A 23,446-nucleotide genomic window follows, 5' to 3' on the forward strand; every position below is an offset into this window, starting at 1 on the left:
GCACAGATGGGCTATAACAGCAGACCCCCAGTTCCAGCGCCATTGCTGTCTAGCAAACAAAAAGGCAAGACTCCACTGGGCAATAGAGGACAAAAATCACTGAGCAGTAGAAAATCATCGCCTGCTCATAAGAATCCAGTTTTCGATTGCACTATGCCAATAGGAGGGTAAAACTTTGGCGCAGACATCATGAATCGATGAACCCTTTGTGTCGGCTGTATAGAGCACGTCACTACCGCCATCTAATTTGTGGAAACAACAAGCTATCCTGTCCGCAGGGGCCAGTATTCCTGCAGAACAATTTTAGCACCTAGTGGAATCTATACCACAGTTAATTGCTGCGGTTCTGAAAGCCAAAGGAGGACCAACGAAGTACTAGATGGGTGTTTCCAATAAAGTAGCCAATTAGTATTCATTTCCATAAATAAGGTGGACTAATAAAGCTTCTGCTCCGGATGTGAGCATAGCAGACCGTCAATCTCTATATCCGTGAAGATGTGTCTGTGCGTCATGAAGGCCATATGGATATCACCAGACAAAATTTATTCTCCTGCCTGGCTGTGCAGGTGATAGATGCTGTGGACTCTACCTAGATTTACCTATTTCATCCTGCCTTTGCTCGATTAACTGCAAAGTAGCTAATTTCTCTAATATTCTACACGTCTACCGCGTCATAACGATCAATAAAGCCTTCGCCTGCGAATGTATAATTGGAATTTCTCGCCTGACAAGAAAAAAGAGAAATCTTCACAAAGACAGATCCGTCCTATTGCATAAACACTCCCGGTATTCTAGAATGCATCAGACTAAAGTGTAACATAATACAAGTAATTAACGTATTCAAGGGAGCTATCACCACTCAATTATGAGGACACTTGAAGTCAAATAATGGGCTGCACTGCTGAAAACATTACAATGCCAAACTTTATTGAACATTTCAACTCGTAAAGGGAAGTGTAGAGGGATGAAATTACCCACTCACGTTCTTAAAAGCAAAACATCAAAGAAGCTGAGCAAGTCTAGGATCGTATATTAAGGGTAATTAACTTTGGAGTGATCGTGCAGAAGATGAGATTTGTATATAAGTATCAATATTTTCTTACCGGGTTAAAGAAGTAGCGAATGGAAAATCAGTAGATACGGTTTATCTTAAATCAACGGCATTGAAGCAAGTTCGAAAGCTCTACCTACTCATCTTTATTAGGCACAACAGGGTTGAAGGATATGAAAGTAGACAGAAGAAATAAGAAGAAAGCAATGTTTAATTCCTTAAGTGTCTTCGAACTGGTTTCCGAAAGAAGACGCGGAAAAGTAGGGTGGATAGATAAAAAAACATTTCATGGGCGGTTGGAGTCGAGCCTCATAATAATACAGCAATCATCTCATTCGTAATATATACTTCCATTAGGAGCTTGAAGGTCTTGGAATGTCGATACTGGATGACCCTGGTCTGCATCTTAAATGAGAACGCCAAAGTATAATGCTAATGATTTGGTTTTTGGATGACTGACTCTCGCAGCTGTATAGTACAACTTGGATTTATGGCTTTTTATCTCTAGCTGTATCCATGCTGATAAACTGGCACTTCCATATACATGGCTGGCCAAGTGGCAGCTAAGGGGATATTTACATGTCTTTACCCATAGATAAATCCGATTATAGCGGATGCGCAGTCATTACCCATAGGGTAAGGCTTACTCGCTATTTATTTTCTTCAGCGGGAGCTACTTGGCAGCCTTTTATCCATACTCCAATAAGGCAGAATTATAATTGGAGCTTTATTATCTAAGCAGAGTCTAAGGTGGTCTGAAATCTACCTCTTGTTTCACCGCAGGCGCTTGATGCTATTATAGCATTTCCCCCATGCAGTACAGTTCAAGTTTGCCAAGACTGCTCCTTAAGCAGGCAGTGCATGGAAAGCCCATTGGCATTAAATAAGAGACTGAAAAATTATTTATATATATATATATATATATATATATATATATATACACACACACACACACTGCTCAAAAATTACACATTGTATCTTGATCAATATGGCATCTCCAGACTCTTTCATGCCTGTCGTATGTGTTCGGTGTGAACCTGCTCTCATCTGTGAAGAGAACAGGGTTCCGATGGCAGGCCTGACAGGTCTAGTGTTCTCTGGCAAATGTTGGTCCAGGGCATGGTGTTTGGGTTGTGAACACAGGTCCCACCCTCATGTTACCCTCATAGAGTCTGTTTCTGACAGTATGGTCAGAAGCATGAAGACCAGTATCCCTCTGGAGGTCATTTTGTTTGGCTCCTCCTGTTCCTCCTCACATAAAGGAGCAGATACTGGTCCCGATGATGGGTTGCTGCCCTTCTATGGCCCTCTTCAGCTCTTTCGTGTAACAACCTATGTCCTGGTATCTGCTCCATGCTCTTGAGACTGTGTTGAGGGACACAACAAGCCTTCTTGCAACAACATGTATAGATGTGCAATCCTGGAGTAGGACTACCTGAACAACCCGGCAGGGCTGCAGGTATCACCTCATGCCACCAATAGTGGCAAGAACTCTAGCAAAACGCAAAACTAAAGAAGAATCAGTTAGGAAGGACAATGGACGAGTAATTGTGACCACTACCTGCAAAAGCATTCCCTATTTGGGGGTTGTTTTGCTGTTGACTCTTCAGTGCTCCTGTTGTCACTTTCATTTGCACCAAAAAAGGTGATATTAATTCATAATTCCTTCTGCTTCTTAATTGGATAGTTTGATATCCCTTAAGTAACATAAAGAGAGTGAGTGAATGAGAGAACTCTTGAGTTTAAGGTGTTTTTCAGATTTAAACTATTAATGACTTAACCTCAGGCTAGGTTGTCACTTGTTGATCAGTTGGAGTCCAGCCCTGGAATCTCTGCTGATCAGCTGTTCACCGGTCTGGTGTTTCAGTGCATGCAGCTGCTTTGTGCCAGAAACACATAGCTCCATAAATCTTTCAGTGGACAACGTTTGTATTGCAGGCCACTGCAGGATAAACAGAGCTATGTGCATCCAGCCAAAATCAACTCTCTGCACTGAAACACTAGCCCCAAAGAACAGCTGATCGGCAGCCATCCCTTACATCAGACCCCCACCGATCAACTATAGATGACCTTTTCGTAGAATAGGTTATCAATAATTTAAAGCCTGAAATCCCTTTTAATAGAGTTCCAGATTCCTTTTTCTAAAGTGACCAGAGTAAAAAGTGCAGCGACCGTGAACCAGGCCTTCAGCCAAGGGGACGTTGGGGTATATTTTGGCAGACAGTTCATGGTGACTCTACCGTCTCCCCCTTTCCAAGATGGCCGCAGGATAGCCTAGCAACACGCCAGAGGAGACTAAAGGGATTTAACTTAATTATCCCAACGGTGTCCTTACTTGTCATCGTGACGCCAGTGCCCTTGAATAAGTGACGAATCACCCACCCAGAATAAAGATCAGTCCACAACAAAATGCTTTTCAAAACCGGGTGCGCACAGTTTCCTTTTACTCGTGCTTAACTTGGTTATTTGCAATTACAAACAGTTCACTTGAGTTCTGCAAAGTACGACATTCAGTACGTCAGAACAAACCTCCTTGCATTGACACTCTATATCTCATTTAGATTTAAAGGGGTTGTCCCGCGCCGAAACGGGTTTGTTTTTTTTTTCAACCCCCCCCCCCCCCCGTTCGGCGCGAGACAACCCCGATGCAGGGGTTAAAAAAGAACACCGGAGAGTGCTTACCTGAATCCCCGTGCTCCGGTGACTTCTTACTTACCTGCTGAAGATGGCCGCCGGGATCTTCTCCCTCGGTGGACCGCAGGGCTTCTGTGCGGTCCATTGCCGATTCCAGCCTCCTGATTGGCTGGAATCGGCACGTGACGGGGCGGAGCTACACGGAGTCGGCATCCTGCACGAGCGGCCCCATTGAGAAAACAAGAAGACCCGGACTGCGCAAGCGCGGCTAATTTGGCCATTAGACGGCGAAAATTAGTCGGCTCCATGGAAACGAGGACGCTAGCAACGGAGCAGGTAAGTGAAAAACTTCTTATAACTTCTGTATGGCTCATAATTAATGCACAATGTACATTACAAAGTGCATTAATATGGCCATACAGAAGTGTATAGACCCACTTGCTGCCGCGGGACAACCTCTTTAAGTGCAGTTCTTTTCCAAAGGCATACACATCCTCAGTCACTGTTATGTGATGGACGATTCTCTTGTGGAAAACTTTCTTAAACATCACATTCCTTTCTGTTGCTAATGACAAACTGCATTCTTACTGGTTTCTTTAAGCTGCAGTTCAGCGGGGGAGCGGGCGGCATTGCATTCTCACACCAACTCCTTCTCTTGCATTCCTACACCCCGAGGGGATAAACTTTTCACGAGGAGAGACTTCGTCCAGGCTTAGCCCGGGAAGAGCAGTCCTTCTCTCCTCCATCTTCATTCTCTCCACTTCACTTCTCTCTCTTCATCTCCTTTCTCTTCTCCTCTCACACTCTCTAACTCCTCCCCCTAAACACCTGACACATTAAATAGCAGGTGTCCACAGAAGTTAGGACAGACAATACACATAACTAGACTAGACTGATACAATTTCCAGACACCAGACATTAACTCTTTCATGCCATGTTTTGTGTTAATACAGATTACACTGCACCATACACCACTCTCAACAGTAACATAAGACAAACACAAAGACAAACCGGTTCAGTACTGGACTGGCCCCTATCTCTGGCCCACTACAAAAGCAGCGGCAAAGACGGTCTCCAACCATGGAAAATAAACATATTCATGTATTACAAGTAACTTGATTTCAATAGGAACTGTGCAATACCAATATCTCCTGCGGGGGTGCTGCAGGGATACCTTAAACTTGTTGTCTGTTCCTGCCACAGTTTACAACTCATTGCTTGGTGTTCCAGCAGTGAATATCATGTAATCTGCTTATCATTAGGGAAACCCTTCTAGCAAAAATGAATTGTACAACAATGCAGACAATGACTTTAAAGAAAGACGTGAGATCAGACTCGACGATGAGCTTGTCCCTATTTTTAGATCAAAGTAATCACTTTTTTTATAAAGTAAAAACTTTTTCCAGTTACATTATTGATGTTTAAACCCCGAAGTGTATATATTGTACCAGAAAAAAATAAAATTCTAAGCATTTATCCAAGACATATTCATAAATAAAAGATCATAGTGCCCTGAAGAACAGGCATACCGTGCTAAAAAAGACACTGCTGCTGCATGCGATGCTGGGAGTTGTAGGAAGTCTTGGGATTATATAGCACATATTTTGGTGCACATTCCACTATTCTTTACATATATAAATAACAATATTCACCTGTTTCCAAATGTATAACTACAGCTGAAGAAAGAAATACATAAAATTCCTGTATACCGGTAGACAGTATACCGGTACATAAAAACGCACGTGAAGGAAAAGTTGAAGTGTTCCCCATAGAAATTAGGTTGCTGCTTTCATTTTACATCCCGCATTTAATGTGCGGCTCCGGTTGGAAGTCACCTTAAATATCATCATCAGCAATTCCCTAATATGTTATTATGGGAATAACTCTCTTTTACAAGCTGGAGCAATTGCAATACCTATAAAAAAAGTATTTAACCCCCTGGCGCTTTTCATATTTTATTGTATAACATTGAATCACAGAGGATTTCATTAGACCTTTTTTTGCACTGATCAACAGACTTTAATGACGGTGGAAACAAAGCTCTAGGGTTAATTATAGGGGTATTCTTGCTGCTACCATTTATGACTTATCCATAGGAGAGGTCATAGATGTAAAAGTGGTATGGCTCCAATTTTGTTGGCACTCCCACTAGTCCCTGGAATAGAGGGGATCCCTATTAGTAAGTCCATGGTGGGAAGGGGTTGGATGGAGGAGGTGGTCAAGCGTCCACACTGCAACTCTGTAAAACTCTATGGAAAATACAAATGGAGACGTGTAGGAGTGTGGCATGATGATGTCACTGCCATGCTTTATGGTTGAATGGTCTGGTTTTAGTGACATATAGTTTGTTTTTGGGACTCAAAAAGCTTAATTTTGGCCTAGTTATAGGAGTTGCCTACTGGCGGCTTTCCCTCTACTTCTTTTCCCATCTCCTACCTTGTTATGACTGGTAAAGTAGCAACAATTGTAGTTGTATGAACAATCTTTCCCATCTTAGTCCTAGAAGCTTGTAACTCCTAAAGGTAACCTGCCATCAACTATAAGCACTATACACTAAGTTATGGTGTTTATAGTTTAGGTGATGTGGTGTCAGGGCTAGAACCCACAACCTCTTGTGTCCCAGTTGGCAGCTCTCTGTTCCTGATTGCACTTCCAATAAAAGCCCAGCCTTGCCACTCCTTCACTGCGTAATTATTGTTTTCCACCACTGTGATCAAGCTCCTCTTCCTCTGTCTCCTCCATTGTACTACATATCGATACCTCCTGAGCCTGAGCTTTGGCTTCCATTGACTATGCTTCCGTCTCATCCATTTGTACTACATTCTGTAACTTTCTGATAATGACTCCTGGCTATTCTGACTACTCTCCAGCGTCCAGCTTGGGTACTACACAGTGACTCCAATCCAGCGCCGGTAAGATGCTTACATGTGGAGTCTGGGGAGCTGTGTCACACATTCACCTAGTCCCCTGCTAAAGTTACCGCATACACACCAGCTTAACTCTTTTCACTCCCAAATAGATGAATTGGAGTGCACGAGCACAAGCCTTCTGGAAAGAGTCAAGCTGGCTGTTCACACGCTGACTTTGCCGGAAACACCACATGAATGGGGGACTGGATCAGTATGAGACACAGCTCCCCAGACCCTCTGTCACCTATAAGCACTGACTTAGGGTGGATCCATTCATTAATGCATCTTGTCAACATGAACCCGGTGCAGAGATGGGAGCCACGATGATAGAGATGTGAGGGCCAGAAAAGGCAAGTACAGGATGATTTTATTTTTTTTTTACACATAGGCAAATGGGATTTAAGCAATTTAAAGAGGTTTCCCATGCAAATACAGGAAAGGTCACCAATAGAGATGAACGAGCGTACTCGCTAAGGCAAATTACTCTAGCGAGTATTGCCATTTTCGAGTACATGCCCGCTCGTCTCAAAAGATTCAGGGGCCGGCGGGGGTGAGCGGTGAGTTGTCGGAGTGAGTATGGGGGAGCGGGAGGGAGAGAGATCTCCCCCCCCGTTTCTCCCCGCCGGCCCCCGAATCTTTTGAGACGAGAGGGCATGTACTCAAAAATGGCAATACTCGCTTGAGTAATTTGCCTTAGCGAGTACGCTCACTCATCTCTAGTCACCAATAGTTGATCCGCTTGGGTTCACTGCTCAAGACCCTGGCTAATCAGCTGATCGGGTGCCTACTGTCAGCGCCGCAATACAGAGAAGTCATGGGGAACCAATTAGCTCCGACCCCTGTGTAGTAGCCGGCATGAGTCATTGCAGGCACAGCCATGATTGATTTTAATGAGAACTATGCCTGCAATTATGAGCACCAACCACTACACAGGGTTTTGACCCAACTGTTTTCACTCCAACCCCTGTGTATTGCAGTGCTGACAGTGATCGCCTAATCAAGTGATTGGGTGGGTCCTGAGCAGCAGACCCCAGCCGATCAACTATTGCTGAACTATCCAGAGGACAGGTCATTAATAGTATTTGGGTGGAGAACCCCTTTAACTCTCATGGAGCTAACATATCTATCAGGAGGTCAAACAAGGAGCTCCTCCTGGCAACCAATCTTTGAAAAACAACTTTCTTCCTTCTATTCTTTATGCCGAGCAGACAAATTCCTTTTTGAAGGCAGCATAGGATATATCAGGTTCTATTATTTGATGGTGTATTTTTGTTTGCATTGATGGAGCCAGTCCGCCATTTAAATCCAAATATATTTTAAAACATAGTTATCCTACCTTTTTGATACTGCAGCCACAGTTGCTGTTGAACTTTCTTGCTGGGAAACCGGATGGTACAGGTAAGTTCTGAACCATAAAGTGCCTCTGAAATATAATGAGAGCCATGTATCTGTAGTATAGTTTGTAACTCTTCCCGACTACTGTGGGGACTGATCATCTTCAGCACGTTGGCAAACCCTAAAACAGAATTTGTGAAATTATTTTTCCACAACATAATAGATGAAATACTTTGTAATGAATCTTCTTAAAGGGATTTTCCAAGCAAAATCTATTGATGACCTATCCTCAGGGGCTCCAGCAATGAGCTGATCGCCTAGCCTGCTGTCAGTGTAGCAGGGCTAGACATCGTCATAGGGGATGGCAGCAGAAGTGCCATAGCTGGCTTCACTCACATTGAAATCAACAGGCGATGATGCAACTATTACACTTATGGCCCTTCCACTTCCGATACTGAGGTCGGACATGGAAGTGTACTAGCCCCTTCAGCTTCCATTGATTTCAATAGGAGTGAAGCCAGCTATGGCACTTCTGCTGCTATCTCCTATAACGATGTCTAGCCCCACTGCACTGACAGCAGGCCAGCCGATCAGCGCATCGAATGGTGGGTCCCCTGAGGATAGGTCATCAATAGGTTTTGCCTGGAAAAACCCTTTAAATCAGTCAAGCATAGAATATATCAAGTGAGACTATTTGAAGGAAAAGGAGGTAGGCTTAACAGACATACAGTAGCTTCTCCCATAGTGATATTAAAGGAACACTCCAGGTAAAACTAAGGCCTGTTCTCATCATGTTTATAGCCTTTTTACACCTCTGACAGATGCTATACAGTTGCATTCATCACCCATAATGTAAAAAAAACACATATTTACTGTATACAATTTTGACTTTATATCATTGTAGTCTAGTATGCTATTCTGTTCTCGTTTTTTTGCAATGTATTGCAAGATTTGTCAATGAGAGGGAGGCCAAAAAGATATTTTTTGTTCTCTGTTTGGCTAATAACCCTATAGACACAATTAGTTTTCTTGGTGTACATGATGTGAACCCACACAAAAGAATGGAGTGGGAACTACATACTATAGATTTTTTATTATACAAAACACACAATACATTATAGGTAGAGATGAGCGAGTATACTCACTAAGGCACATTACTCGAGCGAGTAGTGCCTTAGCCGAGTATCTCCCCGCTCGTCTCTAAAGATTCGGGGGCCGGCGCCGGTGACAGGTGAGTTGCGGCAGGGAGCAGGGGGGGAGAGAGGGAGAGAGAGATCTTCCCTCCATTCCTCCCCGCTCTCCCCCGCCGCTCCCTGCCCCCCAAATCTTTAGAGACGAGCGGGGAGATACTCGGCTAAGGCACTACTCGCTCAAGTAATGTGCCTTAGCGAGTATACTCGCTCATCTCTAATTATAAGCATATATTAAGAACAACACACTTGTTGTTCCAGAACCGGACGGACTGCAGTATAGTCAGTGGGGTCCGTCCGCTGCTGTTTGGTTCCGTCCAGAGACGGAGCCTTTCGGTGGCGGGGATTCCCTTTTCCTCCTCCACGAACGGAGCAGGAAAGTGAAATCCCTAGCACAGGTGAGAAAGCATCCTTAGCCTTTTGTAGTTTGGCCAAAAAAATATTAACACTTCTATTTTTAAAAGCATTCTTACATTGCTACATTTTTTTCCACACCTGCCTAAAACTTTTACACAGTAGTGTATATCTATATATATATCCATATCTATTGTAGCAACCCAGGGATCATTTGCTCACGTCACAGGTAGACCACCAAGGGGTTAAACTCCAAATTTCTATTTATTTTCAACTTCACAGCAATAGCAGCTTGCTTCAGCACAGCACTTTATGCAAGTAAACTTAAACGTCCCTTTACTTCAGGGTTTTAATAAACAGTGCAACTGTGGTTCTCACCCACACTCCAGGGCAGCTTCATACAGTTGTCTTCAGGACTCCCTCTGCTTTCCTCAGGGAGGTTTCACCCAGCTTCCTGAGGCACACGAATAGTCTCCTTTAGTGTAAAGTTCTCTCTCCAGACCTCCTGCTTCAAGTCCAGGTCTCCCCCTGGATCTGTCTTGGGCTCACACAGCCCAGGTCCCTCTCACTGGACCTGTCTCTGGCTCACAACCCAGGTCCCTCTCACTGGACCTGTCTCTGGCTTGCAGCCTACTTCACCCCAGACTGTAGCAGGAACAAACACATTTATCCTACTTCCTGACCACACCGTGGGTGTTTTCCCCTTGTCTCAGGCACCAGACTGCCTGTCTGTTGCCCCTACAGGCCATTCTCTGTAGTGCACCTCTACACTATATATACATATAGATATAGATATATAAAATGTAAGAAGAACATATACGACGCATGCATTTACTAGAAAAAGTACCCTGAAACACATCTAAGATACAATGTCTCCTGCATAATACAAGTCCTAAAGTTAATGAAAAAATTAAGACTCTGCAAGGGCAAAAATGAAAAAAAACTTTAATGCATCGTTAATAGAGATGAGCGAACGTACTCAGTAAGGGCGATTTCGCAATCGAGCATGCGATTTTCGAGTACTTCACTACTCGGGTGAAAAGTACTCGGGTGCGCTGTGGGTGAGCAGGGGGTTGCAGCGGGGAGTGGGGGGGAGAGGGAGAGAGAAAGGGCTCCCCCCTGTTTCCCGCTGCTACCCCCCACTCCCCTCTGCAACCCCCCGCCCACAGCGCACCCGAGTACTTTTCACCCGAGTAGTGAAGTACTCGAAAATCGCGGTGCTCGATTGCGAAATCGCCCTTACCGAGTACGTTCGCTCATCTTTAATCGTTAAACATTTCCATAATATCCTATAATGCACATTTGTTGTTTTCAATTTTCTTTTCAGTAAAACTTGGAGAAAAAAACTAAAATAAAAATAGAAATCAAAAGAGCTGACCTGTGGACAATGAAATTGAGTTGAGCTTCACTTTATAAAGGTTGCTGCGAACTCTCCATTGCTGCACAACAGGATAACCCATTGCTTCATTATATCTCACTTCACCTAATAAAGTAAGCAGAAGGAGTGGTAGAACATTAGAAATCAGAACTCTATTTTTTAGTTATTTCTAGGCTATAGATACATAGTGGATGGCATTTTCTGCACCATTGCTTTTGATTTATTCTGCACAATTGTTGGAAGAAAATGTAAACTGCTACTTTTCTACCTTACAGTTCAGCATGTAACTTCGTAGATCCAGTGCTCCTTGCAAGGACGCTACACAAGATGACTTTAAAGTAATACAATTTTATCTTTACCCACTAGAAAAAGACATTATAATTGTAACATGCATCTTGTATTAGCACACCATACACTTTTATATTTTCTCAGGTTATATAAGGACTAAAGATGAGCGAACACCAAAATGTTCGGGTTCGCGTTATTCGAAACGAACTTCCCGCGATGTTCGGGTGTTCGTTTCGAATAACGAACCCCATTGAAGTCAATGGGCGACCGGAACATTTTTGTATTTCGCCGATGCTCGCTAAGGTTTTCATGTGTGAAAATCTTGGCAATTCAAGAAAATGATGGGAACGACACAGCAACGGATAGGGACGATGTTAGCCCATTGAATTCAGTGGAGCCGTCAATACAGCCGACTCCACTGAATGCAATGGGCTGCCGGCTATCGCGGGATGAATTGTCGGAAAGGGGTTAAATATATAAGCCCTTCCCTGCAATTCATCCAGAAATGTGTAAAAATAAAAAATATATATATACTCACCTGGTGCCCGCAGACGGAGTTCAGCGCGGCAGGCTGCAGTTCTCCTGAACTGCTCTGAACAGCTGTGAGTAGTATTCAGCAGCCGGGGATTTAAAATCCCCGCCTGCTGAATAAGATGCCTCTGATTGGTCACAGCTCTCCTGCCCCTGAGCCAATCAGAGGCAGCCCTCACTCACCCATTCATGAATTCATGAATGGGTGTGAGTGAGGGCTGGCCTCTGATTGGTCAGGCTGTGACCAATCAGAGGCATCTTATTCAGCAGGCGGGGATTTTAAATCCCCGGCTGCTGAATACTACTCACAGCTGTTCAGAGCAGTTCAGGAGAACTGCAGCCTGCCGCGCTGAACTCCGTCTGCGGGCACCAGGTGAGTATATATATATTTTTTATTTTTACACATTTCTGGATGAATTGCAGGGAAGGGCTTATATATTTAACCCCTTTCCGACAATTCATCCCGCGATCGCCGGCAGCCCATTGCATTCAGTGGAGTCGGCTGTATTGCCGGTTCCATTGAATTCAATGGGCAAACATCGTTCTTCTCTGTCACAGCTGTTACAGCTGTGGCAGAGAAGAACGATTTGTCTTCTATATGTTCTCAATGGGGTTGGCGCTGCTGCCGCCGGCCCCATTGAGCGCATATAGAAAAGATTTCTCAGGGAAGAAAGTTAAAGTAACCCGAACATCCGAACATCGTGTGGTGTTCGTTACGAATAACGAACATCCCGAACACCCTAATATTCGCCCGAGCATCAAGCTCGGACGAGTACGTTCGCTCATCTCTAATAAGGACCTGTATTTGCAGGTCAACTAAGTTAAAAGAGTAAGGGCTGGCCAACCAGGTGCAAAAAGTAGCTCTCCTCAAAGTTGTTAAAATTGTCTAATATTGTTAAACTGTAGAAATTTTACGCTAAAGTTATTTATGGAAATGTCTTGGTGCATAAACAGTGTTTTGGGCAGTCGCTGCTCTGTGTGTGAGAGGCAAAGTTTGCATGGGCAGTATGTGCCTTTCACAGAGAAGCCGGATCTATGTGCTCCCGCAAAGTGTGCTGGTTAGTAGATGAGCAAGGAGACACAGGGAGTATTGTGGAGAACTGTCCTTAAGAGTGCTGAGCCATTCCTGAGTGCATCTGCTTCTGCCAGAAGTGTTGGTTGCCCAAGGAGTAGAGGCTGCTGAAGAGTGATCTGACTGGAGTAAGGTAGAGCCACTGCCAAGCCAATAAGCCAGTCCCCTGTTTCTGTCAGATAGCGTCTTGTATACTGAAGTTTCCAAGTTTATAATAACATTAATTTTTATTTATAGAGTGCAAACATTTCTGCAACGCTTTACATAAATTTGGGAAAACATGCACTAAATAGGTCATAGCATACAGTAGTAAACCAATGCAGATCTTGAACAATAGGGGAGAAGATCCTGCTCACAAGGGCTTACAGACTATAAGGAAGAATATATGTATGTATATATATTGTGGTATTGCAGTAGCAAGAGTGGCCTGTAGGGTGCCTCAAAGCACAGTTACTAAATTTGATTAGTTAACCTACACCTGAAAGGGTGCGGCTGCACATCTTAAAGTTTCCTTCCCTCAAAAGCTCAGTGTCCTTGAAGCCTGTGGAGCTTAGGTCTGTTGAGGCTGGTGGATCACTTGGGTCGAGGAGTTCTGGTCTGCCCTGCACTATGTCGATCGGGTGTCCACATTAAGTTCGGTATCAATATGGCGGAGGATCTGCGCATGGAATGGCATGCAAAGCTACAAGTAGCTGGAGACAGCAGTTAAAAGGGCCAGGAGGTCAAAGTTTGCAGTTGACATGGGCAGAGGACGTCGACAGCGGGAGGCTGTCGCCAGTAGACATGTGGACTATGTCTGAAGGTACGACAACATGGATGGTTGTGCATCAGAGAGTCCAGTGGCCAGGAGGCCAGTCCCAGTAAAATTGGAGGTGAAAACCTGCAAGTTAATAGTGGGTGGGATCCCACTGTTTGTAGACTTGGATCCACAGCAGGACAGTTAGACCACTATGCTGGACATCTTGCCATTTCTTCATTGTGGTCAGGAGACTGACAAGGTGGTGAATCTAACCTTTGAGACTCCATATGGTACAGTGACAAGTGTCCTGACTAAATATGAGAGACTGTCTGTAGAGTTCGTGTTGGACACAGACTTTGCCCATTTTTTTCAACTGTGGGAGGGAAAGGGTCCGGTGCAGTCTCATACAAAAACTGCGGGTATGAACTGTGTGTGGGTCCAGAGGAGTGGCTGCAGTGCCACACATCAAATTGGGGGAGTGGGGAAGCACTCTGAGGACTGATGAAATGATGCCATATGTACTTGAACATTCTGATAACGTGTTTTCTTTGCAAGAGGGTGAAAAATGTGATAATGTAAAGTCAGATGAAATGCATATTGTGCCTTTGTTGCAGGTCGGTGCAGGAAAACGTTCCTGTACCATGTGAATTGATAGCTAAAAATGCATGTGTAGGGAATTGCTCAAATGTGGGCAGACTAGCTAATAACCATGAAAAGGTGCTGTGTAGCACACATACAGTTAATGAGATTAACGCATTTAGGTTTTGACACTTTAGTTCAGCTGCAGGAAAAAGAAATATGAGGGACATCTTTCAAAAGCCCATGGAAAGATACAAGACCTCAGAAATGTAGCCAGAGATGAGGCTGATCGCAGAGTATGTCTGAAGGCAAAATCTGCGCAGTATGAACAGGACTGTAAGAAACTGCAAATGAAAACCCAACCCTTAGTGTTGCCAGGTAGAAAGAGCTTCTACAGATGCATGTAATCAAGCTACAGATTTGCAGGATCAGGTTGCAGAGTTGAAGATGAAGTTAGTAAAGAAAAATGAAGTATATGAAGCCCAGATCATGCTCTAGTTGTGGGAAAACTGTCCAAAGAGTAAGAGGAACCTGAACAAGTGAAAGGAACCATGGAAGAAGATAAACAGACTTTGGAAATTGAGTGTACTGAGCTGTCCCATGAGGTAAAGGTGTTATTGGAAGACAAGCATGAATCTGAATTCAAGAGAAATGCAGTTGAGATGCAGCTTCAAGAGCTACAAGTAAAGATCGTTGAAGGTGACAGAGTTCAGTCAGAGCTGTCTGAGAAGGTGAACAGACTGCAGGTTGAATTGGAAGTTCAGATTGAAGAGTCTCAGAAGCTGGCGCAAGAAGAAACGCATCAGAGGCTTGGCCTTAGTGCACACCCGAAGAGAGTGGAAGCTGAGAGAAATGTGATCTTCAAGCAGTTAGAGGAAGATGCAGAAGCAAAGAGAAACCTGGTAAAGCAGATTTCAATACTTTAGGCTCAGGTGTCAGATATGGAAAAGACAATGGAGAAGAATACTGCCTGCTTGGATTCTGCTGAAGAGCAGAAAAAAGAAATACAAAAAGGGTTGGGCAGCGGGATGTAAGTGAGAGGTCCCAGGCAAGTAACCCCCACTTGCCACAATATATTTATATACATAAAGCTGTCAGATCACCAGCAGTGTTTCTGTATAAACAGATAAGAGGTGCGATATGGTGTGTGTGGGGTGAAATAGGAAGAAGGGGCTCAGCTTTCCAAGGGAGAATGTAGAGGCAGGGTAGATGAAAGAGTTAGATTAAGGAATACGGTAGGCCTCCCTAAAAATATATGTTTTTAGGGCACACATAAAACTGAGGGCATTTGGAATTAACCTGATTGTCTGGGGCAGCATATTACAGAGAACTACTGCAGTTTAGGAAAAGTCCTGGAGCTGGGAGTGGGTGGTTCAAATTAAAGAGGAATTAATTCTACGGTCATTAGCAGAGTGTAGAGCATGGGTAGGGTGGTAGACAGATGAGGGAGGAGATATAGAGCAGTGCAGCACTGTGGAGAGCCTTATGGATGGGAGTGATGAGTTTAAATTACATTCTATATTTGACAGGCAGCCAGTGTAGTGGCTGGCACAGGGTGGAGGCATCAGTGTAGTGGCTGGCACAGGGTGGGGCCATCAGTGTAGTGACTGGCACAGGATGGAGTCATCAGTGTAGTGGCTTGACAAAAAGATAAACCTGGCTGCTGCATTCAGGATAGTTAGGAGAGAGGAGAGTTTAGTGAGGGGAAGACCGATCAGTAGCAAGTTACAGTAACTTATTGTCAAGCTGAGTGTGACAATAAGAGTTTTTGAGGTCTCCACAGTGAAATAAAAAGGGTGGATTCCGGAGATATTTTAAAGTTGAAGGTGACTTGAACGAACAAGTGACTGAGTATTAGGGGTGAAGGAAAGGTCGAAATAAAAAATGACTCTTAGATAGTGGGCGTGCTACCAAGGAGTTATGGGGGTACTACAGATTAAGATGGGAATATAAGGTTTAGGTTGGTTGGTAGATAGTGGAAAAGCAAGAAGTTCAGTTATTGAGAGTATCATTTTTTAGATAGAGAGATGACATAGTGTTACAGACAGCTGACAATCACTGGCATGTTGTAGTAGTGAAGGTGTGATGTCACAGGTGAAGTATATAGTTGGGTTCGTCAACTTAAAGTTCATCTCCAGTAAAAGCATTGTTTGGGCAGCGTGTGACATTGACTTGTTTTCTGCTGTGATATCTTGTTTGACCCCACAAAACCCCAGTCAAATACTGATATGACTTTCTTAAAGCTGTACTACCTCCAAGTGATTTGCTCTAGACTGATGTTATGGAAGGGCAGGTAAAGAACTCCTTGTCCTATCTGCTGAGCCTTTCCCCAGCTTACAGTTACACTGTGATGTTCTTGTATCTTCTGGTGGCCACTAACGTTTGGCTATATTGGGTCAACAGCCTATCGTGCATGACACTACACCGTTTCAGCTATCAAGAAACATTGTGCAGACAAAGTTAACCTATAGGGCACGATGAAAAGTTACCTAAGTTAACAGGTAAATGATACTTCTGCACCAACCAGTTATAATAGTTTTTCCTTTTGGAATAAGAACACGATTTTGTAATATGTATGCTCTTGTTCAGGTTGGTTGCAAAAACTCCTGTTCATGTAGACAAGTATTAGTCTTTTCTTTTGATGGTTATTCCAAAAATGTTCCAACAGGCAGATCATCTGGTAATGAGTAATGTTTTGTGTGGGAGGCTTCATTGCCCTAAAAATGCATAAATCTTTATTATGATGAATGCCGTCTTTTAGGCCCAAGGCCATATTGATAGTTTCCATGGTCAGTTTCTGGTAACCAGAGAATGTAGAGGCGTTGTGATTGTCACTAGACTACAGCAAAACGTTAAAATGTGTGGTACTCGGTATTGAATAGTCATACTTTTTAATCTGAATTCGCATTTTGTGGAGTGGCACCGATGCTAATGACATATTAGCGGAGATTTCTGATAATCCATCCACATATTCCTCATCCCTACAAATAGCAATATTTCAACTGGATCAGAAGTGCGAGAGAGTGTCAGGCCTCAAATGAAAAAGCTAAGGACCGGTCAGGACCTAAGTATTCAAATGAGGAAAATACAAATACGTCCGCAATAGATTTCACCCTTGCAATTGAAAAGTGAATTCTGATACGGATATGCATCAAAATCCACATAAGTGGTGCAGATTTTGATGCAGATTTTTGCACAGATTTTCTGCTGGGGAAAAACTGCAACATTTCCGTTACCTATGAACACACCCTTAAAGGTGTTGTGCCAAGTAGAGATGAGCGAGCATACTCGGTAAGGTTATATAGTTGAGAGAGCATCGCCTTTTTCGAGTACCTGCTGGCTCGTCCCTGAAGATTCGGGGGGTCCGTGGGGGTGAACGGGGGGTTGCAGAGGGGATTGGGAGAGAGAGAGAGAGAGAGAGAGAGAGAGAGATCTCTCTCACTCTCCTCCCCGCTCCCCCTCGCTGCCCCGTGCCGCCCCCACCCCCGCGGCCCTCCCTGAATCTTCAGGGATGAGCCAGCAGAGGATGTTGCAGCCACTCCCTTGTGCAGCCGCTCCCTTCCTTTCAACGGGATCACCGGAGATTGCCAAGAGCTTGTACTCAGCGAATTCAGCTACTGTCATTGAAATAAGTGTGCATGCACGACCTCCGCCCCAGTCATAAGGGGACCTTCGGAAACCTGGTTCTTGAGATTGGTGGATGCCCAAGCAGTCAGACGCACACCAATTAATTTAATACTCCCCACTAATTTAGTTATCTATGTATTCCAGTACATTAGTGATAGTCAGTAAACAAATGTCTTGCTGCAGTGATGAGTCTCAACCCGAAGCAAGCTGGTGAATGGCTGCAGCAGTTGTTGGTGACGTCATCATAAGCAGGAAGTAGAGCACTGGACAATGTCAAAATGGAAGTAGCGAGGGTGAGAATGTCTTCTATGCTTGTACAGTAGGTTAAGCAGCTTTCTAATTTTTTGACTGGATGATCCCTTTACCCCATACAATGCTGACAATAGTTAACCGTCCCATAGCGATCTGTTTTTGCTTTCCTCCCCCAGATAAAATCTAGGCATGTCATGTGTTCTCAACTTTACCATGTTACTTCATGTGTGTGCAGTATATTAGGTGTCATACACAGCAAAGCTGTTTGCACAGACTCTATATGACCAGAGTACCTCCATATTGTTGCTCCGTAAGGCAATGTAGTCCCTGATGAAATGGTAAATGAATGAGTAATGGCTATAGGGGAGAATACCTTCATATTATAACATTCCATTAATACATGAGGAAGACACATTGAGTGTCGGTAAAGTAAGCATTAGGGATCTGCACAGTGTGGGAGACTATATATTGTGTATGTGATGTAGGGGCTGTGCAGTATGAATGTGATGAGTGTGGCACTCATATTCACATTATAGGGGAAATTTACTAAGTCTGGCATTTCCAACACTGGGATTAGTATAATTTCCTCCAGCACACGGTGCTCGACTCTTCATGGACTAAGTGCAGCCCCATGCACCTTCACTGAAGTGGTCCCAACCAGGTGTACTTTTCTGGCATAATTTACGCCAGTTTCTGGTGCTGCTTAGCCATAGCGAGCAGTCATGGCTATGACCAAGGGCGCCGATCGCACCGCAAAGGTGTCAGAAAAACTAGCATACTTTTTGATGTATTGGGCTTAATGCCCTAATGTTCCATATTTTTACTTTTTTTTGGAATAAAAGGTACTTTTTAGATATGTTGTTGTACCATTGGCTGTGCTGAATTTTCCACTTGGCGCTCCACCCATTTTAAATGTGTAAAAGTGGCTTATTAAAGAGTGTAGCGGGTTTCGGCACTGACCTGTAAGTAGTAATATATCCGGTCGTGGCTCAGACAGAACACCTCTACACTGTTCTTCCACTGGAAGTGGGATTACAAGAAGTCCATCTGCCAATTGTGGGAAATCTTTGATGAAATTATTCTCTCTATAAAAGCCATAAGACATTAAACATTACTATTGAAATATAGGTGTCACTATATAAGGAATACAAACATGTATGTAACATATGAATCACTTTGTTACTAGCACACTTTTTTTCACTATCAATCCTTGTGAATCCTCTAATGATGGGCGCCGGTAGCATCTCTAGACCTGAGCACCACAGGCACATGCCCGGGGCTAGTTCTCACCAGTTTCGATTGTATTCCCCTTCTCCAGTAAACCAATGCCCTAAGGTGTCCAAGGGTCTAGTAACAAGCTAAAGGAGCACCTTCCATTCCCCAAAGACAGTCTAAAAAGAAATAAGCATTGGACTTCAAAATACAATATAGAGCTTTTGGCTGGATTCACAAGGTGGTATTGTGAAACTTAGGCACAATTTGCATCAGACATGTGGACACCCATCCATGTGCTGGAAGATCTGCAAAGACAGTGCATGTCCTATTCTCGCATGCAAAAGCATGAAAATAGGACATACAGCACATCGGTCTGTGTGAAAAATTGTGCATGTGAATAGCCTCACAGGCTATAATAAGCCCATGTGACTTGTCCCTTATTCTATAGCGGTACAGAAGCATAATACGTGCAATGTGTGCCATTATAGAATAAATCTGTAAGTCGCATCTTCAAGTCAAGTCCTGTTCCTTAGCTTTTTTTTTTTTAAGGATGCAAGAGCAAATCGAAATATTCTTCTTTGCCTGCATAAACTGAAGAACTCGTCAGAGCAAACTGAAGTATGCTTTTCAGCAAAGCTCATGGATAAAAATACATAGTGCAAGAAAAATATTTTGGACACTGCGTCTCCAAATAAGGCCGCCTGCAGACGAGTGGGTCGGATCCGGCAGCGAGAATTCTCGCCGCGGGACCCGACCCGAGAGCCTGCAGAGACGAGCGCGTACTCACCCGCGCCTGGCGGCCCCGGCTCTTCCATGTGCCGGCTGCGGCGCAGCCGGCGCATGCGCAGACCGGAGCCGGCGGCCGGGTGAGTGCGAGCCCCGCACAAAAATAGGACATGCCGCGGTTTGTTTGCCGCGCGAGATTTCGCGCGGCCAAACCGCGGCAGTCTGCATAGGAGTGCGTATTGTAATGCACTCCTATGCAAACTTTCAGTGGCGGAAATCCCGCGGGAAATACCGCCGCGGGATTTCCGCCCGTGTGCAGGCGGCCTAAGAGTTGAATAAAAAAGTTGGTCAAAAAGTTATGTGTACCAAATAACGGTACAATAAAAACCACAGTTTTCTCCGCAAAAATCAAGCCCTCACACAGCGCCATTGATGGAAAAATAAAACAGGGATGGGGCTCAGAATATGATGACAAAAGACTCTTTTATTCAATAAAAGGGTTTAAAATTTTTTTTTTAAAGTAGTGAAACATAAAAAAAACCTCTAAACATAGTATCATCATAATGATACTGACACAAAGAATGAAGATAACATGCCTTTTTTACGGCACAATGGGTACCACAAAAGCAAACCCGTAAACAGTGTCGTGGCTCGTTTGCATTTGTTTTCCATTTCACCACACTCAATTTTTTTAAAACATTTTCCAATACATGTACTATGTGAGATCATTTAAAAAATACAAGCTGTTCCCCAAAAAACGAGCCCTAATATGGATCTGTTGACAGAAAATTAAAAACGTTACCACTCTTAGAACGTGGAGATAAAAAAAAAACTACAATGAAAGCCCAAACAATTGCTAAGAGTTAAAGGGTTAATGGAGTATTTGGCTATTTTGAAAGGATTTTATATACTTGTTAATTCAAGCTCAACGTAATCTTGGTCCAGCTGATGGCAGGAAAGGATTAACAGGTGCACACTGTGATTTCGCAATGCTCAGGATAACCTTTTAGTTCAGAGTCAGACCTCTGTGTGTGAGATCTGACCCTGCTCGGATGCTGTCACTGAGACCTACATCAATGCTATTAAAATCACATTTTCTAACTTCTGATCCCTACTATCAGCCCAAACAGCACTGGTGCCGAAAGTTTATCTAGAAAGAAAAGTTTGGTACTGTGTTAGCCAGTAGAGCAAAATCGGATTGTTCTTAGTAAGAGAAACCAAGTAATCTTGTAGATACGATACCTTTTAATGGCTGACAAAAATACATGATGTTATAGCAAGCTTTGCTACCTACTCAGGTGTCTTCCTCAGGGATAATGGAATAGATCCGAAGATGCATACATACACATACATATAAAATGGCACAGACATGGTGTGATTAATTTGCATCTAAAACAATACCAGAACAGGATGAGTAGAATAGTAAATACTTAATTAGTCCACTGATAAGGGATGTGAAAGTTTTATGGTCTCTGAATTGGTGTTAGAGGGTCACCGGGCCTGTGTGTTATCTCTGCTATAGATTTCTCATAATCTCCAGTGGTGCATGAAGCCACCTCCGATGTTCATTCCGGTCTTGAGAGTATCAAAGATGGTTATAAACTTGTACTCTCAAATTCTTCTAGAAGATGTGTGTGTGTATATTTATGTATGCATCTTCGTCTCTATTCCATTCAGCCTGAAGAAGAACCCTAAGTAGGTTTGAAAGCTCTCTATAACATCATGTATTTTTGTTAGCCATTAAAAGGTATCATATCTACAAGATTATTTGGTTTCTCTTGCTGGGAACAATCTAAGGTTTATCTAAAGAGTGATGATTGCCCAAATTCTCACTGGAAGCTTTATTGTCCTGTGTACATGCAACCGCTAATAGGGCACTGAGTGAGATGTCACTTACCTGTCGGAGTCGCTTGGTTTTAAGCAAAACTAAAAACAAAGCGACTGTCAGGCCGTGTAAACAGAAGCCAATGTGTGAGTGACTCTTGTTCACTGTGAATGGAAGCGGGCAGCTGGAACCACCCCTACGCATTCCACCTGCATTCTCTTGAATGACGCTCTCCTGTTTAAGCACAGGAACGATAGTTGGGCAGCAGTCCATGGGATGGCTGTTGGACACTTATGCCTCCGACAGTCGTTACGTGTAAAGGGACCTTTACTCTCCTGCAGACCTACTGTTCAGTCATCCACCTGTTTCCTCCTCTGGGTTTTTGCTGGGTGGCTCCTTTTCCACATCTCCACCGCTGCACAGCTCAGGAACCAGCTTTAGTAGGCTTAGCCAATAAGCAGACTGCTCGGAAGCTTCCTTATACTTCATTAGCTGACTCAGTTAGGGAAAAAGCTGCTGAGAGGCAGCGGCTTCTGTGCGGTGTACAGAACAGCACAGCCATACTCAGCTATATGGCAGATCTGACGGTACTCCTTCCCTTACTGCGCCTGGGGCACCTGCCCCGCTACCCCCTCCCACCCCACACCCCCAGCTATGCCTTTGAAAGAATTAAAATTTGTCAGCAAGCAAAGCTCTTGACAATGGTGAGGAATTCTAACAGGGTTCACTAGAAAGATGCATGACTTTCCAGACAGCATATATTGTAACATTTGCTTTCACCACTTCTGTGTGTTTACAGACCACCTCCAACTGATTATCTGCTGTGCTACCAAGCTCTTTAATCAAGTAATTAATAAATTATGTATGATGGAGAATGTGATCTCTAAAGACAACATGAATATTACATTGTAACAAATTTGAGAAGTCTCTCTAGCCTAGAATCTGAATACCTAATGCTAAGAATGTTAAGGCTGCGCTGACTCCTAATTTATATCTTCCTCTGTAGTTATTTTTGTTGCTTTTGCCTTATGGGTGAACGGCAGCATCTGTGCTTTTGCAACAGGATAAAATTGATTAAGTTTTCCTGATGATCCTGGTAGCATTAATATACATAGACATACTTCAATGTCCACAACACCATACCTGGTAGAAAACAGGAATAGTGCAGAAAGGTATGGAGAAGCTGTAAATATGTAGATGTAAGGGATCTAAGCCGCCATGGTCATGTATTTCAGGAGCGGCATCACTTGTGCATTGGGATAATCCAGCATAGTGGTCTTCAACCTTTGATTCTCCAACTAACGGAGGCTCATTCTGAAAGCTGTAGCCACGATGTGGTGTGGAAGACTATTTTGTTTTCTGAACTATCTTATGTACCAACTTCCATGTGTGTGCCTTATGGTTCTTCAGTTTGGCCATTAGCATGAATGGCCGTCTTGTAATACCAGGACGGCAGATGATCTGCCATAACTAGAGCTGCTCTTCCTGAGCAGCTCTCTGTTCTAGGTCATAGAGGGGGTCTTGAATGGGCTAACCTTCTCTATGATGCTTATATACCCTATAAGGGCATCTGAACAGGGAATATTTTTTGCTGGCCTCTTTGGCTGCCATAACTTTTTTCTTTCCGTCGGTGGGGTTGTATGAGAGTTTGCTTTTGTCAGGATGGCCCGTAGTTTCTATTGGTTCCATTTTGGATTATATACAACTTTTTGATCACTTTTATGTTATTTTTTTTCTTGAA

The 23,446-nt window shown here is 43.6% G+C and overlaps 1 protein-coding gene across 1 annotated transcript in view; it reads right to left on the reverse strand.

Moving 5' to 3' along the window:
* ASTN2 (astrotactin 2) overlaps positions 1-23,446 on the reverse strand; it is a 728,537-nt gene that overhangs the window by 180,396 nt on the left and 524,695 nt on the right. Inside the window, exons 13-15 of the mRNA XM_066580842.1 lie at positions 18,900-19,024; positions 10,852-10,956; positions 7,931-8,110 (exon numbers count right to left, since the gene is read on the reverse strand). Coding sequence (XP_066436939.1) covers positions 7,931-8,110; positions 10,852-10,956; positions 18,900-19,024 — 410 coding nt within the window. The remainder of the gene's footprint in view (positions 1-7,930; positions 8,111-10,851; positions 10,957-18,899; positions 19,025-23,446) is intronic.

The sequence above is a fragment of the Eleutherodactylus coqui genome, chromosome 10, assembly GCF_035609145.1.
Source record: "Eleutherodactylus coqui strain aEleCoq1 chromosome 10, aEleCoq1.hap1, whole genome shotgun sequence".
NCBI classification, from domain to species: domain Eukaryota; kingdom Metazoa; phylum Chordata; class Amphibia; order Anura; family Eleutherodactylidae; genus Eleutherodactylus; species Eleutherodactylus coqui.